At 43.9% G+C, this 19733-nt stretch overlaps 1 protein-coding gene across 1 annotated transcript; it reads right to left on the bottom strand.

Moving 5' to 3' along the window:
• Nucleotides 1-1276: 1276 nt before the first annotated feature.
• Nucleotides 1277-16541, bottom strand: PLEKHB2 (pleckstrin homology domain containing B2). Its single transcript, XM_021555808.2, has 8 exons — nucleotides 16468-16541; nucleotides 13356-13411; nucleotides 12593-12745; nucleotides 11762-11864; nucleotides 10839-10878; nucleotides 8632-8721; nucleotides 7395-7509; nucleotides 1277-5375 (listed from the first exon to the last, which is right to left on the bottom strand). Exons 2-8 carry the CDS (start codon nucleotides 13390-13392, stop codon nucleotides 5239-5241), a joined length of 675 nt encoding a protein of 224 aa, XP_021411483.1. The 5' UTR covers nucleotides 13393-13411; nucleotides 16468-16541; the 3' UTR covers nucleotides 1277-5238.
• Nucleotides 16542-19733: the final 3192 nt, after the last annotated feature.

Below are 19733 nucleotides of genomic sequence, written 5' to 3'. Positions count from 1 at the left end.
CACCTTAAAAATCATCACATGGCTCTTAAACTTGAAATTATTAATGCAGATACACTGGAGTTTTTATGTGCCCTGTGAGTCCTGAAGCCTTTTAGAGATACATCAAAAACTCTGAAATCCAGTGAGATGCTCTGTGGCACCTGTGAGGCTCCAAACCAGCTGGGTCTGTGACAGCCAGCTGGGACCAGCTCTGGTTTGTGGTTAGTGACTGCTCACAGCATACACGGTGTGGGGACACTCTCAGCTCCACCGAAATTCAGGGAACACTGAGCTCACTGCAATGCAGTGCAGTAGAACTGCAACAGGAGAGAGGGACAAATACAGGTACTTTTAGGAATACAACTCAAGTTAATTATGGCAGTCGCATTTTACAACCACAAAAAGGAGAAGGAATAAACTGTTGGAAGCTCAGGAAGGTGTGGAGCTGCTAAGCCTGGCACAGCAAATCTAGTTCCCTGACTTGTTCTGGTGCAGAGAATTTTAGTAAAAGTGAGCTTGGGCAGGTAGGGTTCAGTATACGTGATGTCCTGCTTAGTCTAGTAAATCCATCACATGGAACTGCTGACTGGCAAAACAGGCACAGTCAGCATAGTGTGCTTGGGAGAAAAGCAATGCATACTCTGACACTAGCTGATGGGTTGAAATAGCAGTTTTGTTTTCATTCCTTCCCCGGTCTGGAGGCTAAAAACCCACTACCCCTCAGCAGTAAAAACTATATGGGCACAAAGCAGGGATACTGTTTTACAAAATGTACTGTGGTCCTTTGGACTAGGAAGTTTAATTCCCTGCAAATATGCAAGATTGTCTGCCTTTAGGAGGCAGAGCTAGCTGTGGTCATTTAGTGTCTTTGTCAAAACAAACTTATTGATTGTACCCAACTGGTCTTAGCAATTCATAAACAGGAAATACCAGTAAAGCAACCAGTAGCATTTTGCTCAGAGCAACATCTGTGCTCCAAGCAGCTTAGTCTTACACTAAACAGTACAAATCTGATGATAACACAATGTAAAATAGTAAATCTGGATCAGTGTTGCATATATCCAAGATTAAGCACTTCTGAGTCAAAGCCTTCAACTCCATTAGAAAGAAATAAGTCTTAATTCTAATCTTGGTACAGTGGTGTTAGTGTGGAGTTGCTTTGCTGATTTCACAGACCTTACATCACACTTATTAAATGGTAACTGAGATGCTCAAGGTATGTCAGCCTGAGCTGTCTACACTCCAGCTAAATGAGAAGTGTTGAATAAAGGCTAGCAAACATGTCAAGACAAAATAATTACACTAAATATGAATTTTATTGCTATGGTTATTTTGCTATAAATGAATAAGGAGAATGAGGACATACAGTAAAAGCTACAGTAAAGACAGGGAGTGCACAAGAACATAAAGGTTCTGGAGGAGAAATTTGTTGCATGCTACCCTCCATGACTTACACAGTCTTATGCTGAGGAGGAAAACCACAAACACATCTGAGGAACACGCATGTGAATTTTCTCCTCCACTCCACTTGTGTATCTGGTTCCATCACCTACTGAATCTTCACTGAAGAACAAAGTAAGCCAGGGTTGGATGACATGCAGGGTAGCTCCATCTGGACACTGCTCAGAATGTGCTCCAGCACTGGGGAATATGTGTCTTTGCTGGAAGTCAGTGCAGTTGTTCTGTACAGAAACACTGCCCACCCCTCCTCCCTAGTCCATAAGCCTGTACCCACTCACTAGAAGAGACTGGCTTTCTCTCAAATTCATGCAAAAGGAGCCAACAGCTTTGTCTTCACATGTAACTAAGAATAACCACCAATAACCCTGGTTGATCTCTTTAATGTGGTCAGACTTACCAGAAGGCTGAGCATTCCTACCCCACTCTGAGGAAGCCTGGCTCTGTCCAGCTGTCCACAACTGCAAGCCCAAAAATAACAAGTCCCAGACAAACATGTGGACTTGTGACCTCCTCAATTCTGAACAGACTGGCACTGCTGTATAACAGATTTATCCTTCCCTGACAGTGTGCGCTGCACAAAAACAGGGCCATTGTGCTACTTGTGAACCTCCCATTGCTTTAGGGGGCTTAAGCGTTGGGCCCAAAGCAGGAATGTGTGCTTGAGTACAAAGCAAACATTTGTACTCAATGTATTGTTATTACAATACATTGTAATAACAATGGAATTATAGTCATGAATAGCACTGTTCAGAAACAAACTATCATTTCAATCTGCTTGGAAAATGATCTTGCAACACCTGCTGCCTCTTCCCATCACTATGGTATCAGTGGTCTGCAGAACCTGGCATGGCTGTCCCTCCAAGCCCCAGAAGCCATCTCCTTCAGCTCACAGCAGCCTCCACACCAACTGCAGGTACATTAAATGCAGAGCTGGGCAGAGAAAGGCTATTGAGTCACGACTGTGCATCCAGCCAGACATTCCTGTGGATCTGACCAAAGCTCTGCTGTTTCTGAGCAACAGGAGACACAGGCACATCTTCAGGAAGCAAGTCTGAGCTTCAACAACCAGGGACTTCAGGTGGCAATGCCCATGCTGCTGCTTTGTGCACTAGGATGTTGCTACTTCTGTCTCTGCAGTGAGATCAGAAAAGCTACAAGCACCTACAGGAAGATAACTGTGCTCTTGATTTCAGGCTCTAGCACAAGTTTGTACACTTGCTTTCTAGGTTCTAAATGCCTGTGCTTCTGAGATGGAAGACAGTTCATCATTTTTGTATAAAAGCAGCCTATTGTTTCCAAGACAAAACTACGATCTTTGGCTTCAATTTGTAGTGTATTTTTCCATTGAGAAATGTAAGGTTATTTTCTTAATGAAGAATTATTTCCATTTGAACTTTTTAAAAGATCATTTCTTTTTAATTACAACCCAGGAATGTTTTGCAATCAACAATCTTTATTTTATAGCCTTCACTTGAAGATACTAGGGACCTAGACAGAGTTATCTCCTGAAAACACAAAAGACATGTTCCCCTGCTATGACTAACAGTTCTTCTGAAAAAATAAAAAAGCCCAAACCAAAACAAAAAACCCAGCTGATTTACCTTTTGTTATCCTTTCCCAATCATTAGGAAATTTAAAAAAAAACATGCAATGCCTAGTGGTTTTATTCTCCCCTACTCCTTACAAGTTAAGAATCATAGAGGAAGAAGAGGAGATGGATGCATTCTGCAGAACTCACTATTGCACAGCACAAACCAAACAGCAGCATAGACCTGTATTCAAATTCACCTTTTAGAGGGCTTTTAAAAAGGGCAGACACGTTTGTTCACTTACATTCCATCCCTTTCTGACCCCAAGGTCTCTAAGAGAGCTTCAGTAATTTCAGTAATTCAGCTTCTGCAATTTATTTTGGTTTGGACTAGCAATAGGAAACTTTCACTGTAGTCCTCTTTTGCACTTCCAGAATGTCCTTCCTGACTGGCAGAACATGTGCAGCTTGTGTTAACCTGTGACAGGACATGCTTGCAACATTGGTGTACAGCTCAGAGCCAGCTTCCTGAAAGCATTTACCTTCCCTGGATTAGGCCACTCTTAGTAAAGCAGCCACAATTCCATCTGTCTGTTTACTTCCAGTGATTCCACTTGGTTGAGTTATTCCTAAGGCTCATGAAAGCCTTGTGCTTCCCCTGGCTGCTCCCAAAACTCCTGTCCAGGACCTCTATTGCTTAAATACATAGGACAGAGCCAGGAGAATTTTAGGATGAAATGGAGAAGATTAGGGCTTCAGCTAAATTTATATAGGTGCAAGTTCTCATCTGTTTTCATCTTTCCTGACATGAAACTCTGTGAACCATAAGGAAATTAACCTTCTTCTAAATGGAAGCATAATGGAAGCATAAGTAAGACTTAACATTAAAACAGTATGCAAATACAGGAAGCTAAAAGTGGAAGTATAAAAATAAGTCCTCTTACTATAAGAACTCAACTTATGCACCCTGCCTCATTTACCTGAACAAGAAAGCCCTTGCATTTCTTCAGAGCTTGCTTTCTGTGCCAAGCACAGCTCAGCATGGATTAGAACAGGCCACGTAACACACAGAACAGCTGCACTCCAGGGCACAGCACACTCTAGAGAAACCACGCATACAAGCAAAAACACTTGGAGTGTTTTTCTCAACAAGTCATGGAGGGAAAGGGAAACCTGCTGAATGTGAGGGGGAAATGTACATGCAACAAACCCAGCCTCAGCTGTGCTCAAAATTAGTTGCAAATAAGGAACCTGGCTCAGAAAACCTTGGTGGCTAAGAGGCAGGCATCTTATCCTAGCCCTGGCAAGGCAGCTGAATCCAAAGTGCCTGTGTGCAAGGTCTGCTTGTGTTGCTCATCTCTCCCCTCCTGTTCCTGCCTGCAGAGGGGCTGGAGGCCCAACAGAGCAAGGGCTGTTCAACTTCCTTCTCCTCCTGCAGCCTCTGCAGAGCCATGGCAGTAAGGAGCAGAGACAATGGCTGGTTCCTAACAATGCAGCTGCTGCACTGTCTGAGGCTGCTGTTCTGCAGACACCTGCAAAGCTAAAAATCCAGTACTTCCATCTGACCAGAGAAGAGTCATCCAGGATAAAGAGGGAGCTAGAACAACAAACACTGCTCTTCCTTGCCACTGGTCATTCACATTCTGGGAGAATAAAAGAACTGAGGAGTGCTGCTGCTTCTAGTGTTTGCTCATACATTCTCAGACAGCTCACCTGGATGGTGTGTGAGGCAGGTACAGGGCTCCACCTAAGAAAACACACTACCATCTACAGGCAAGTTTGAAAACAAAAAAAACCTCAAGCATGGCAGACTGCCTAATGCCAAGGAATCTCTGCTGAGCTCTATGTTTTTCCAGGGAATGTTTAAAAGCCAGTAGTATGTGTATACTAATGCAGGACTCCTGTTAATCTCCTATTTGAACTAGATCTTAGACCCTTCCCCCCAAAAAAAAATCTTTTTTTCCTATGGTGTTTATAGTAACAGTCTGTTCATAAAGCAGGTAACTGCTACCAAGTGACACTGGTGCTCATATTGATCCTTATAATTCTGAACATCAGACCAGAATTCAAGAGCAGCACATGCCATTTCAAACCACTTAACTAAATGGTGCCTTTAAACTCTCATTAAGACAGTTAAGAATCAGTTATTAAGATGTCACTACTGAAAAATAACTATTGCATTTTTCAAAGTTTAACAGTAAACAACATTGCCAATATATTATTGCACACAATAAAGGGGTTTGGAACTACAGAGATAAAGAAAGAGTAATCTAGAAGACCCAAAAGAGTGATCCCAGAGCCATTCCAGTTGCTGCTCCAGCCAGCATGCCCAGTGCCAGATCTCCATCGCTGTCACGGTAACGCTCTCGAATGATGACATGGTTTGCAGGGGGCTGGCCATAAGGTCCTAGGAAACAAGAGGTTGTTGGGAGGAGGGCAAAAGAAATGTGCATCTTAATACCATACTCTGCAATTTCAAAACAGGCCGTTCTTTCACCTTTTTCCTTCAAATGAATACTAATACTTTGTCAGCTGCACAGGTAGAATACATTTCTGCTTTGGACTCAGCCTCCACATTAATTAAATCCAAGGGCAATCCTAGCAACACTTCTAGCCTTGTAACAATTTAACATCTGTGAGGAAAACTCATCACAAATGTAAAAGTGAACATTGTTCTGCAAAGAACTTATGAATTACTTGTATTCACTTTGTGGATTTAATGTAAGAAATGGGTCTAAAAATTGATTCAGCCTTAAAGTTAAGGCAAATAGTTTAGTTCTTCCCCCTTATCCCCTCCCCATGAAAAAATCTTCGGCAGGTCTCAAGCCAGTCATTTGTCTGAAACTGTGCATCAGTTATTTACATTTACTGTCTACTGCAATTCAGCCTTCACATCTTGATCTGTGGGGTGGTGACAGGTGCTACATTTCTGTTCAGATGAAAATTGGCCAGCAGTAAGAAATTAACCTTAGACTCAAGAAGTCTCTAAGTGACCCTTGCTCTGTAACAGACTTGTACCAGCTTCACCTGTCATGTTTTCTGATTAGCTCCTAGCTGCAAAGCAAACGTAACAGTACTCATGTCCCTTCCAGACATTTCAGGGAGATTAAATATTCTTGAAAATCCCACAATGGTGTTTTGTAACATTTTCTTAGGTAATGCAACTAAATACAGCTAGCAAAGGCTTTCACTGACTCTCAGCAATGCACTCTACCCCCTGAGAAGGACTATGTCACTGCAGAGAAGGGGCAATGGAGCTGAAGGTAGAGGGGTTAAGTGAGAAGCTGTGGTGAATCTGAACCCTAAGGTTTAGCTGCAGTGACCCTGCTGAAGGAAAACATTGAGCCTTGGCTACTATGCCCAACCAGTAACCAGCATCTTAATACACTGACTTGCAAACTGCTCAGGGGAGTTACTGTCTGATGCTGCATTGTTGTCATATGGGTTTGGCTTGAGTTCCAGGGCCTGCTGGAATGTTTTAAAAATAGTTCTTGGGTTTTTAAAAAGCTACTGCTTTTCAGAACCAACATAACACACATTTCTCTGTGTTTGGATGTGTATCATTTGTATCTTAGGACTTCAGTAACTTATATGAAGAAAACTTAAAAAGCTTTAAAGGCATATAACAAAAAATGGAAAGGGCAAGTGAAATAACCTAAAAAATGTCAAATGGAAAACAAAATCTCCCTCAAAACTGAAATAAAAAATTCTCAGTAGAGATTCTTGTTTGCAGAGCTAGATCATAAACAATTAGTTTTCTCATTTTTCTTATCATACAAATCTAAAGCCCCAGTTCTGTAGCACTGAGGCTCTGTGCAAAACTAACTTTAAATTAAGGTGACTGTGATCAAAAGCACACCCTACAATTTTACTCTTTGCTTCCTGTTTTTGAGACTGAAAGCTATATAAACCTGAACAGAGCAACAGATTTTATGTGGCTAAAATGCTGCCTTACAGCAATTCCAGCACACAGGGAAGGAACCACCTACAGCCTTGTTCTGGGAGTGGATTTACCTTTGAAACTTACATTTAAATAATTAAACTAAGTTTAAGAGCAGCAGATGAATGAACAGCTCAATCAATGTCCAATATGAAATACTGAATCACAAAATTCCATCTTCTTCTGGCTGTTGTACCTTTCCTTAGAAAACAGGCTGTAGATAGAGTTTTGTATGGTTCAAAAGGAGTTCATTAAGCAATGTAACCATGCTGAGATCACATTGGGAAGGTTAAATCCCTTAATATCAATTTCACTTCAGTCCCCTTTTTTGTGAAAGGGTGAGTGGACTGGGTTCCAGTTACAGGTCAGGTTTCTTTCTCTGTGTGCAGGAGTGGTGGCTGGTAAAGGATGGTGATGAATAGAGCTAAAGCCAGAAAGATTGACTCAAATAGCTTCTGTGGGAATGTGGAGGATGTGGCTGATTACCTTGGTATGGATACTGATAGGGCAGAGCATAAGCTTGTCCATTGGAGGCATAGAAGACCTGAGGGCCCACCGGGGGGTATGCACCATTGTACTGGTCATAGCCATAGCCATAAACCTGGGGAGATTAAAAAGCTCTGTTACACAAGTACACTTTGCTATGCATCCAGTCAAGCACACTGTTCAATTTGCCTTCATTTCTAATGTAATTAAAGTTTCACTGAAGTATCCAGGATGTCCTGCTATAGCCAATCTACTTTCTGGAATGGATTCATACCAGCTGCTTGGAAAAAAGGGCACTCCTAAGCAGCATCTGCTCTCTTCTTTTCCTGCATAGGCAATGGCAGAGGCAGGGCCTGGATCATCAGGCTGAGGCACAGCAGCCCTGCCAGCTTCTATTCTCTGCCCTCATGCCAACAACAGCTCTCTGGGGAGCTCAGAAGCGCCAGGAAGGCAGCAGCTGATCCCAAAAATCTCCAGCCAGCCCTCCAAGAGGGTATGCTGCAAGCAAATATCAGATTAAAGACAAATTATCTACAGCTGTATGTTTTAGAATTTTTTTTTTCTCCAAAAGAGGAGGCTGTACAGAGGAAGATTCCAGCAGCACAACTCTTTCTTAACAAGAGTGAGAGTCTGGAGCAGATAGTGCAACAAGCAATAGTGCTCCAAACTATCCTCTCACATATCACTGCACACCACTAAGCACATCCAGAAATCCCCAACATATCCTGGTTTGGTCCCAAAGCTGCTCCTTCACTGCAAAAAAACTGTGCATCCAGGAACTAGAGTTATTGTGTTGCTGTGACCTCTTGGTACAACAAAATCATTATTTGTTAGAAGTGTGTCAAAAGTCACTACACCCTATTTCAAACACTCCTGATCTTACATCTTTCCAGTGCTTGCACAACATGGAAGTGTAGTTACACCTCCTTATGTTAGAAGCTGCATGACCAATATATTTGAGGATCAACCAAATAAATTCTGCCCTGTCTCTCAGAACCTTTATTTTTCAAGTTCACTGAGCAGCCACCCTTTATACACCTCCAAACCAAATATGCCTCATCCCTTTCAAATGAAATCCATCTCAAATAAGAGCAGCAACAGACTGCTAGTGCCTTACTCTCTGCTAAAAAAGCTTTAAAGCTCAGTACAAGAGTACAATGCAGCACTCTGTGAGTGCTTGAAGGAGGCTGTTCCTGCTGCCTGGCTCATGTTGATGCTTCCTGACTGCAACTCTTACCTCAGGTGATGGTGTGGCATAAGCTGTGTAGGGAGGAGGGGCCGAGGAAATGGCTGTCTCATCATACATCACATCCGATCCCACATAGCCCTAAACACCAAGGATAAAGAGCAGTTATCACCTGTTCCTATAGACAGACAGAGCAGTCTAAGGATTAAAACATAACGACCCCAAAGAAAAAGTAACCTTTAGCCACACTGGGTGTTAAGAAAGCAGTGAGTACCTTGTGAAGTCTGCAGAAAGAAAGTACCTGGAGACTAGACCTGGGAGAATACAAATTCCTCATCAGCCACAGAAAGAAGACATCAAATTTTTCCCTGTGTGTGTGCCACAGATAGGGAAATGTGTATGTGCAAGCACCCTGGCTCCTTCCACCATTCCAGAGCCTCAGATATAGAAATTACCCTCCTGCTCATTTTCTGTCTTCAGTTTAAGAAATCTTCACAACTAAGCTGGCTGCTTCCTGGCCCCCTAGAGTGGTATCACCAAGTTCTGCAGAAGTGGGTAAAGGAAACAAATGCAGTAGCCAAAACTAGTACCCGAGTCCATTTAGAGTAAGTTCCCAAAGACAATTAAGATTTCTTACACTACCTTTGTATTCTTGCCCATAATATCCAACATCTACAGCGATGCTCTTATTCCTTTTTCCAAGGCGAAAGCCAGTTCCCATTCTTTAATTCACAAGGGAACATTTTAATAAATGAACAGCAAATGTTGTATTATCTCTTGGACTGATGAAATCATGGCATCTGAGGACATAATACGGCTATATCCCAAGTCAAACTCATGGTGAAGGAGGATTGCTTGAAACACTGTTAAAATACTATATGAAGTGGTATTTCCATCACCTGAGAAATCTGCTCACATCTCAGCAGTAAATGTGTTCTGCCCTGCCACAGGGATCTCAGAACAAGCAATGCACAAGCCTACAAACACCTGTAAATGATACAGTTCTCAAAGCTAAGGAGATCATCCTACTATTCCAGTGAAGTTAGGAGGCACTGCTGGATGCTTGAATTTTTGAAAAGTGTGTCACACATGTACAGACTCAAACCCACTTCCTCAGTTAGTCCAAGTTAGCTATTAAAGGTGTCATTGGACACCTTTAATAGCTTTGGAAAATGTTAATTTATGCATCTACTTGTGTAGAGTGCTACCTGCTCTACTTTGAGTAGCCTTGGGGTCTGTCTTGGCTGACCAAGGTCAGCACTGCCACGTTCTGAGCCATCTATCAAGGCTGGCAGCAGTGTCAGAAGCATGAAAACAGCAGTTCCCATTTCCTGAAACCAGGAGTCACCATCTCACACACAGGCAGGGTAAATCCCCTAAAACTAGAGCAGACAGACCATGAGTGCTGTGTCCTCTGCATGAGGACAAATCCTTCACTTCTCATTTAAGGCCACAGGCAGTGTAGCATGGCTGCAGTCAGAGGCAGTCATGTCTGGGGTAGTTTTGCCATGACAAGTGTTTGCTTTGGGTATCTACAAATCTAAGTTATATCATCTGACAGATGCCCCAGTACAGTGGTAATGTTAATGTGACCCATCAGAAACTGAGATAAGCTTCTACAAAACACAGCATTTCCCCTGGACAGAAACACCTCGGGTTGCTTCAGCCTAGTCATCCAAGGAAAGCTAGTGCTGCAGAGTTGTCTGGAAAGCAGTCTAAAGGAAAAACAAATTGCAGAAAATGCAGAGGCAATACACTCCTCCTCAGCATGCCTGCACTCCCCTCCAAGCATCTCACTCTTCCCCATGTCTCTGCCAAGAAGCATCCCACAGTGGGATGGATCTACATTAACAAACAGCTGCTGTGTAGTAAGCTTCCTTTAGCACTGCACCCACCTGGGGCAACAAACACTAGGAGTGAAAAGTTCATTTCTGCTGGTTGCAGAAGATTTGCTTGTTGCCCACAGCCTCAGTGCCCAGAGACCAGCTTTCCAAACATTCCCTTCCACCCAGTGAAATGATTCCTTAAAATCATTATTTTCCACACAGTATGTATTTGCCTGGACTTGGCTGCAAGGATGTGTTTGTGATCCAGAGAATCATTCTTCTCCCCACCCACAAGCTTTACTATCATGCTCATGACCCTGTTTTTCTCTAGCAGAGAAGGATGGAACACGATTTCAGAACTAAACTGCTGGACTACCCAGAACACTGATGTGCTGCTTCTCTATCAGTATAAAGTCTAGGTAGGACACTCACTGTGTTTGTTCTGGCATCCTGGAGAGCAATTTTCCATGCCCTGCAAAAAAACCCCATCGGTTAGTGGAACACGGATAAAAATTAATGGCACATTTTTCTTTCAGGTCAATGAAACAAACAAGGTTAGCAATGAGAGGCACTGCAGGAGCAGAGTTTAATATACTGCATGTGTCAAAGCAGAATGAGACGCTCAAATGCACAAGTGTTATACCAAGACTAAGAAATAATTACTTTCTTTGTAGAGCTGAGAAAGAACAAGGAGGAACAAGAGGAGGAATGGATGCAGTTTTGGAGGTCCTTGCTGCAAGCACAACAGGTAGGAAATATGCAGTCATGCTTAGGATGAGGTAATGGGAAGATATGCACCCCAGCAGAAAAGCTCATCTGTGCTGATTACAGCAAGGGCCTTGGTGCTACTGCACCTCCCAGGAGGGAGGTACACCTCACCCAGCTCCTCCCCTGCCACGGGGCTGGGAGCATGCTCCCTGGAACACACGTCTTGGCAAACAGTGATCACACAAGTTATCTAATTCTACAGCCCAGCTCAGCTCAGAGTTCACAATAATGCAATATTCCTCCTACTGCCACTGGGGTGTCCTTGGGCTCATGCCACATCATGTGCTATTGAAGAATTGCAAAAGTTTTAAAAAATCTGTTTAAAAAAGTCTTGCATTGATCATGTTAGTCAGATTCTTCTACTCCTCCTCACCCTTGAGTGTTTTCAGTGACTTAACTTGCAGTTAGTTTGCATGAGCTAGACAACTTCTAGGAAAGATATTGGTTTTTTGCCACTGCAAACCTGCTTTTATTTGCTTGAAAACTTTCTTAAAATGTATCTCTGAAAGTTAGAAGGAAGGAAAATAACTAGGGAGAGGGATAAAAGAGGAAGAAGCAGCAAAACCATTATTCTCTGGCTTTCTTACAGGCAGTCATCTGCACTCTCTGCACAGAGGTTGACTGTCTTCCCATCACGGCAAACAATCTGCAGTAAACAGTCTCTCTGCTTCCCCTCTGGAGGCTGGAAATCTGAGTGAGAAAAACAAGAGTTGAGTTATGAGTATAAACAGCATTACACGAGCACATCTACAAGAAGGGAGTCAGTTTATGCAAATCTGGACAAAATAAACAAGGGCTAGTTGTAGCTGCCTTCCATGGCATCAGAACGAGTCCCAGAAGGAAATAACCTGTTCTTAATCTTCAGAGTATCCTGAAAGTAAGCAGCTTTGAACACCTTTTCTACGAAATGCAAGTGTCTCACAGCAGAACCAATCCATACTTAGCAATGGTACTGTCCAGCACTTGTGTCCTTCCCTTGTGTCAGCAGCAAGTGGAGCACTAACAAATGCCAGAAGTGAACTTAGGAAAAACATCTGCTGAGGTTTCCCATTTCTAGCCGTGCCTCTCTGTCCAGCCAGCACTGTGGTTACACCAGGAATGCTCTGATTGGGACACACAGTCCTGCTGGGAACATCCCATCCTCCTGCATGCATTGTACACTGTTCTGAGTTTTAACAGGAAGTATCAAACCTAACCTAACCTATCACATGGTGATACCACACCCTGAGTGTCTCCAAAGCAATTTAGGAGTTGGTGGGGTTGGGTTTTTTTTGGAAGGTGGGGGATTCAAGAACAGTGAAGTTGCACACACTTTGGACACGTTTAAATCTTCAGTAGTGCTGTATGTGCTATGCTGGGCAGGCACTGAAGTTGTAAAGAATCTCTGGATACACAAATCCTGAAGGTTTCATGATTACCTCGACATTCATTCCCCACTCTGAGGTTGATGCAGTGGATTCGCATGTGGATTTTATCTTCTAGGTCATGGCGATTTTGATCATCATAGAATATTAAGCGGCCATCAGACCATAGATCAAACCAGTTCTTCTTCCAGCGTCGTAAAATAGTACCTTAAAAATCAGACAATCACTTTTGAGGACACATATCGGGAAATATTTCTGTCCTAAAGTTAATAAAAAATAAACCAAGAAATCCTTCACAGTTGCCCCAAACAACATTCCAAAGTGCCAAGCAAAATCCTGTATTACAACATCCCCACTTGGGAACATTAGAGAATTGGATGCCATATTTCATCTAGAATTCAAAGCAAAACTGGTTTTATTTTAAGTGCATGACCTGATGCTTGTGTTATAGCTTGCTGCAGGAACAAGCAGAGGACATGATTAACTGAAAGACACTAAGTTGAGGTGTCAGGTAAAGTTTCCAAGACCCCACTTATACAGCACTAATTACAGAGCAGCATCTGAAGCTGAATGCCAGTCAGACATCTCAGATATGTTTATATCCTGTTTCCCATTAGAGTACCCAAAGGTCATGTGGGAATGCCATCACAACACGTCATTATGTGACGTGTCCTAAAAGTAAAAAGGAAAAAACCCAACAAAAACAACCCACAGAACTACTTGTTTTAAGAAAACCTGGGAATTACTCAGCTGCTCTGATGTTTTCTGAGGAAATCCCAGTGAACAGGGAGAGAAGGAAAAGAGACCCATGACTTACTTTGCCGGAGCAGCCATCCGCTCTTCACAAATGCCATTGTTGCTTAATCTCGTGAGCTGAAGAGGAAGGGGGAGGAGGGAGAAAAGCAGCTGTCAGTATTTCACAATAATAAATTAGAAATATGCATCTCAGTACCATCTATTAGAGCTGCATGTACCCAGCTCACGTGTCAGACGCAGCAGATCCCAGCTGAAGATACCCAGTAAGCACAACTGGTGGTGTAGGACAGAACAAATGTGCAACTGCTGCGATCCAGCGTGACTGTCAGAGACCACCTTGATGATGAACTGGCAAACAAAACCCTACAGCTACTGCTCTTACAAAATGGGGAACAGACTGCAATGACTGCTTCCTGACTCACCACCAGTTCCTTAAAGTCCTTCTCTCTGCATACGTGTACATCCTGTATTCTGCAGTCTCAAGTTACCAAGCAGCCTCACTTCTACCTGCCTCTCTTTTTTTTTTTTTTTTTTTTTTTTCTGTACTTCCTCTTCTGTGTTTTTCATTCACTGGCTCAAAGTCCAGTCAAAACAAAAGCTGAAACAGTTTAATCTTAAACAGGAAGGAGAAAGCTGTTTTTATTACTTGTATTTCTTTCTTTCAAATCATCACTAGCTCACTCTAAGGATTAAAGTAAGTAAAAGATGAGCCTATAAAGTAAGATTCTGAGTTCTCCTCAGCTTTTAAATGAAGCTTGAAATAGCATAGCAAGGACTCTGTGTTAAATCCAAGTTATCACACGTGACATTAAGTACTCGGCCACTGCATTCTGGTTTATGAGCATGCTGAAAAAAGACATCAAAGGTGGGATATATTGGAAAATTAGGTTTTATTTTATAGCCTAATGGTGTTCTGATTATTATTGTAAAAGAGATTATAAAAACTCAACTATCCAGATGCAATTGAACTAGAAGAGGAAGAACAGAAGCATTTTAAGCCTCCCCTGAGAAGGCTGAGTTTTAGAAATTATTTGCGGGGCCTGTAAGCCAATGGGAAAGACAGACACGATACTGAAACCTAACAAATAACATTCTATTTGTAGCAGCATAAAGGGGTGGGAGGGCATGGAGGGGTGAAAGGTGCAATAGAAGATTTGATAGACAGAGGAACTCCTCCCCAACAAACCTCAGCAGAATGTGTTTAAAGCTGAGAAGGGAGAAAAAGAAGAGTTTTGTAATCTTCTAGTAAAATATGAAGTTACTAAGGATCCATGTGTTTCCTGACCTAAGGGGTATTACTTGTAACTGTGTCCTCTTCAGACAACTGAACAAATACTGTAGCACACAAGATTTATAACCATCAGGATTTCATATTTAAGGAATGCCACATCCTGTACAGGCTTGGATATGATGGTGAGAACCACCTGCAGGTAAAGTCTAAACTCCAGCATAAACCCCATTCTTGAATTTTGTACCAGCTTGCAGGGAAAAGAAAGATTCTGCCGAGAGCCCACTTCTGAAAGGGAGCACCAGACTCCTGTTCTGCTTTAATTGTTGTCATCTGGTCCTGCTCTGGGGTCTGAGCATGCTCTTGTCACCCTACACAGACAGAGAGCTCCAGAAAGAGAGGCCAATTAATTCTTCCAGAATAACAAAGTACAAAGGACCTGAGCTCATTCTGCCACCACCCCAACACAGGCTTCTTCCCCTTGATTCTCCTTTACAAGGAAACTGCCTATTTGCTCTTCATTTTCACAGGAATGAGCATCTCTAATCGTGCTTCCATGCCTTCCAGTTTGCCCAATAATGTGAAATCACTCTTTCTGGAGGCTGTTTCATAGTCTACAAGCCAAAAAAGAATTTGCATGAACTTCAGTTCTGCTGCAAGTGTTAGACAAGGCCATGGAATGTTGTTGCTACCTTTAAACCGACTCTGTTACACAATAGCATAATTAGATTTAACTTAGACACAAAAGGGGAAGAACCAAAGAAGAAAACCTCTCTCTTGACAAATTGAGTTTTGCCTGTGATTATGGACAGCTCACAAAGTCTCAGAGCTGTCTAAAGCTACAAGAGCAAATGGGGCTTCAGCAGCTGTACAGCACCTTGCACGTAACCTCAGAGGCAGCAAATACTCCTTTCCCAATTCAGAGTTTAAGTGCCCAAAACTTCAGCTCTGGAGTGAGAGCAAGGAATCACACAGAAAAATCTGCCAGCACTTAAAGTAGGAGGTGCAAAAAGAATTAGATATTCTTCCTTGTCCTTTTTAAGCACAGGGCTCATTTGAAGTCCTATACAGTATTCACACTCCTCCTACATGATGTTTAAAAGCATATTTGCAGAGCTAGAAGACAGCCTAGCAAGATCAGCTGCATCTGAATAGTATTTGCTTGTTAAACCATGAGACTTAACCAAAGCTAAATTAATTTATAACGAATATGAACAAAAGTGTTTTGGAGACTGAAATCTAAAAGTAGTAGCACTCTAAAGTGAACTCGAGTTAGGGGTAGATGCAGTAAAGGAGTGGGACGACTCCTTTCTGCTCCCTGGAACAGCAGTTTTCTGTACGGAATATAACGCGGAGTATCCAACAGTCTGTTCCAGTCCCTTTCTTGATAAAGCACACTTTTAAACAAATCAAGCGTTTCTCCCTGCAGCTTGCAATCACTGGAGCAATTCCGCTCAGAGCAGTTGGGCCCGGTCCTGCAGTCGGTGTAGATGGAGAGGGCGGACAGCAGCCGCAGCCGCGGCGCGGAGCCGGCGGAGAGCAGCAGCGCCCGCAGACACGGTCCCTTCGCACGGAACCGCGCTCAGACGTGACCCCACCCGCCCCTCCCGCTCCCTACAGCGCACGTTTTCTATTTCTGGAGCTCCCTGGCTCTGGCCCAGCTGCGCAGGCCCTTTCCCCGTGGGCCAGCTCCCAGCCTCTGCCGGCGGTGCTCGCTCGCACCGGGACAGCCCCACGGCAGCCCCCGGCCCTCCGCGGCGGCGGCTCCGCCCCGTGCCCGCCAGCAGCGGCCTGGCCTGGGCCGCCCCGAGAGCCGCTCTCGCCCTCCCCGCCGCCGGCAGCCGGCTCCCGGCACGGCTCCCGGCCGGGTGTGCGCCCCGCGGGCCTCGGCGGGGCTGGCGGCTCCCCGGAGCGGCCCCCCAGCCCAGCCCAGCCCCGGCCGTACCTGCCGCGCCCGCGCCGCCGCCGCCCGGCCCGGCCCGGCCCGGCCCGGCCCCTCCTGACGTCAGGCGCCGCCCGGCCCGCGGGAGCGGGGCGCGCCGCCGCCGCCTTCCCGGGCTGTAACGCACCGCCTCCGCCCGGGCCGCGGCTCTCGGCGGTCACGCTTTGTCTTTTCTTCCGCAGCTTCTGACCTCACGCCGTGGAACCGCAACGGAGAGTAGCAGGCGCTTTGTTCAGCAGTCCCGCAAGTACGGGAGGCAGGAAAGGCCGCTGGTCTGTGACCTGTTACATAAGGCAGCCGCAGCGCCGCCCGGGCCATGCCTGCAGGAGCGCCCTGCGCTCTGCCCGGGTCGGTGCTGCCCGCTCTGCCGGGCTCGGTGCTGCCCGTCCTGCCCGGGCTCGGTGCTGCCCGCACTGCCGGGGTCGGTGCTGCCCGCACTGCCGGGGTCGGTGCTGCCCGTCCTGCCCGGGGTCGGTGCTGCCCGTCCTGCCCGGGCTCGGTGCTGCCCGCACTGCCCGGGGTCGGTGCTGCCCGTCCTGCCCGGGGTCGGTGCTGCCCGTCCTGCCCGGGGTCGGTGCTGCCCGCACACCGGCACCGGCGGGGGCACCGTCTCACTGCCTCATTAGCTCCGTCAAATTGTGTTTCCACTTCTAACGCAAAATATATGAGATAGCTACTGTAGAAAATGAGAATAACCTCTTATGGAGATGTAATATTTCCCCTGATTGATGGAATTTCCTATTAGAACTTTCCCCAGGCTCGTTCTGGCAGCCTAGGAGGGAATACCACTATTATGACAACAAGTAAAAAGAAAAAAAAAAAATCATTAATTTGTTTGCTTCAACCTCTTTAAGCCTAAGTAATACAGAAATAATATTCATCATAGTTACAATTTGACTTAATCTGTCAACAAGCTCCTCAACTTTCTCCTACCCATCTATTATCTCTTTTTGAACACAACAGCAGTTTTAACTAGAAATAACATAGAACGCCTGTGGCCCTGTAATTCAAGACTGTAGTGTAGCTTTTGCTTTCATGTCTCTCTGAAGGACCAGAAAAGTGGTGTAGGTAGAACAGGGGCGATAAAAAGAAATCATCTATCTGTGAACAGGACAGGTTTCAGAAAACACCAGTAAACAAGATTGGTGTAGGTCAAATTCTACTTATGTAGGAGTCCTTTCTCTAAGGCTAAACCTGTCACCCTTCATTGCTGAAAAAGTATTTTCAGAAACAGAGGTACTAGTTTGGTGGTGGAAGGCAAGCCAACCTTTACACCGGGGGAGGGAGCAGTTTTCTTCTGGAATCAAAAATACTTCTCTGGAGGATTTGGGAATTCAGCAGATCCTGCCCTGGGTGAAGAGTCACGAGGGGACAGCTGCCTTTTGGGCACGTGTCCAAAGCATTGGCTGTCTCTGTTGATGTAAAACTTTCATTTTATATTAGGTTTAAAACCATTTTAAACTGTCAGAATTATCTCCATGGGTGCAGAGCATCAGGACTTTGTTTTGGAGCTGTCTGGGACTCTGTTCTGTCCTGTACCCACCCTGGAAGGTCGGGCAGGGCTGTGAACCCAGCCACATAAACCTGCCCTGGATAATTCATCCAGGAAGTGAGTGCCACACAAATCCCATCTCAGGGAGCAGGACAGAGGCACAGATCCAGGAAAGATTAGATCTTCATTCTGCCAGCAATCCAAGCATATGCTGGAAGCACATGCAAACATCTCTTAGGCTTATCATTCTGAAATCTTTTGAATTAAACATGTTGGGCTCCTCTTTAGCTGAGGAAACTTTGATCAGCGAGTTTCTAATTAGCTGTGCTGCAGAGCTGAAGGCCTGAGTATTAATACCCTGAGCAAAAGAACTAGAATATTTAGGTGAATACTATTGCAACTGGGGATTTCTTTTCAAGCCATTTGCCAGTGAAGTGTGAAAGTGAAAGCTTTTGTTCAAATGTTCAGCCTGTTCATAATTGCACTGTCAGTCTGGTAACTTTCAAAGCATGATGTAAGATTCATCCCTCACTAATAATTTTTAAAAAATATTTGGAATGTTAAAGACTTACCAAACCCTGAGGTTTTTACTCCCATTCTTGTCCTGAATCAAAGCAACCAATGCTGAAGCTCAATTTCCCCATTGTAGTTACAACATACCAGTTAAAATTTGAATTGGCAAATTAAATTTCTAAACACCTAAAAAACTGCTATTTGGGAAAATGAATTTGGAAAAATTGAGCCATATGTGACTTCTAATTCTTTGTCATAATGCAGCTGACATAATACATCTCTTCGATATTTGCTAAATTTTGATTACCACCAACATAAGCATTTGAATTTTCACAGTCATTTGAGGGTCTTCAGCTGAAATTTGAATTTCAAATTTCATACTTTGACTCATAATATATAATTAGACTCTAAACCAAGCAGAATATACATTTGCATTAAGAAAAAGCATTTCAAACAAAATGCATGCCAGCATTTTAAGTATTATAATTAATGCCATTAATATTACTGCAACTAATACATGCTCAATCAGGCTTTTTTTTTTTTTTTTTCAGAATCAGCATTGCTTACAAGGTAATGAAATTAAAAGTAGTAAAATTAAGAAAACTATTATTCAACTGAAGATCCCTGCTTGCAACAGAAAGATCAGGATAGCTGCTGCTGAATAAGGAATTCAAAGGACTAGGACTCCAGAAGGGTTTGTGGTTATTATTTATTAGTGTTTCAAAGCTTAAATATGAAGGTTATGGGCAACTTGAAAGTAGTTAGGCATTAGGTGAGAATAGCAGAACAGAAAATAGGTCCAGAAATAAGGCAAGCTTGATTAATTGTTTGGGAAACGAAGCCAGGTTGCAATAGTTTGTACATAGCTTATAAAGCTTCCCTGACGAAAGAGAGATGGAAAATAACATATTTCTGTTTTTCCAGAAGTTTGTATTGTTTTAGCCATGTGTATAACAGTCCTGAGCAGAAAGGTGAATCATAGACTTGGAAACATCTTTCTGCAGACTGCCTTAACACACTTCCATGTCTCCAGTAGAAAAGACTCTTGGCTATAGTTCCTGCTATTTCTATGGGTAATTCACCTGCACTCATGATCAAAATTCCTTGGAAGATTTTACCCTCAAGAAATGACCCAGTGTGATCAGTTTGTGTTGTGCTGTCACATAAGAGGCGTGTCCCCAGCTGAAGGGGTTCCTGTGGAGGTGCTGGACATGATGCAGAGCACAGCTTTCCCTCCTGAGAACTCCAGGCAGGTCTCCTAGCA

Source organism: Lonchura striata, chromosome 10 (assembly GCF_046129695.1).
Source record: "Lonchura striata isolate bLonStr1 chromosome 10, bLonStr1.mat, whole genome shotgun sequence".
Lineage (NCBI taxonomy): Eukaryota > Metazoa > Chordata > Aves > Passeriformes > Estrildidae > Lonchura > Lonchura striata.
This window is presented reverse-complemented; position numbering and strand designations above follow the sequence as displayed.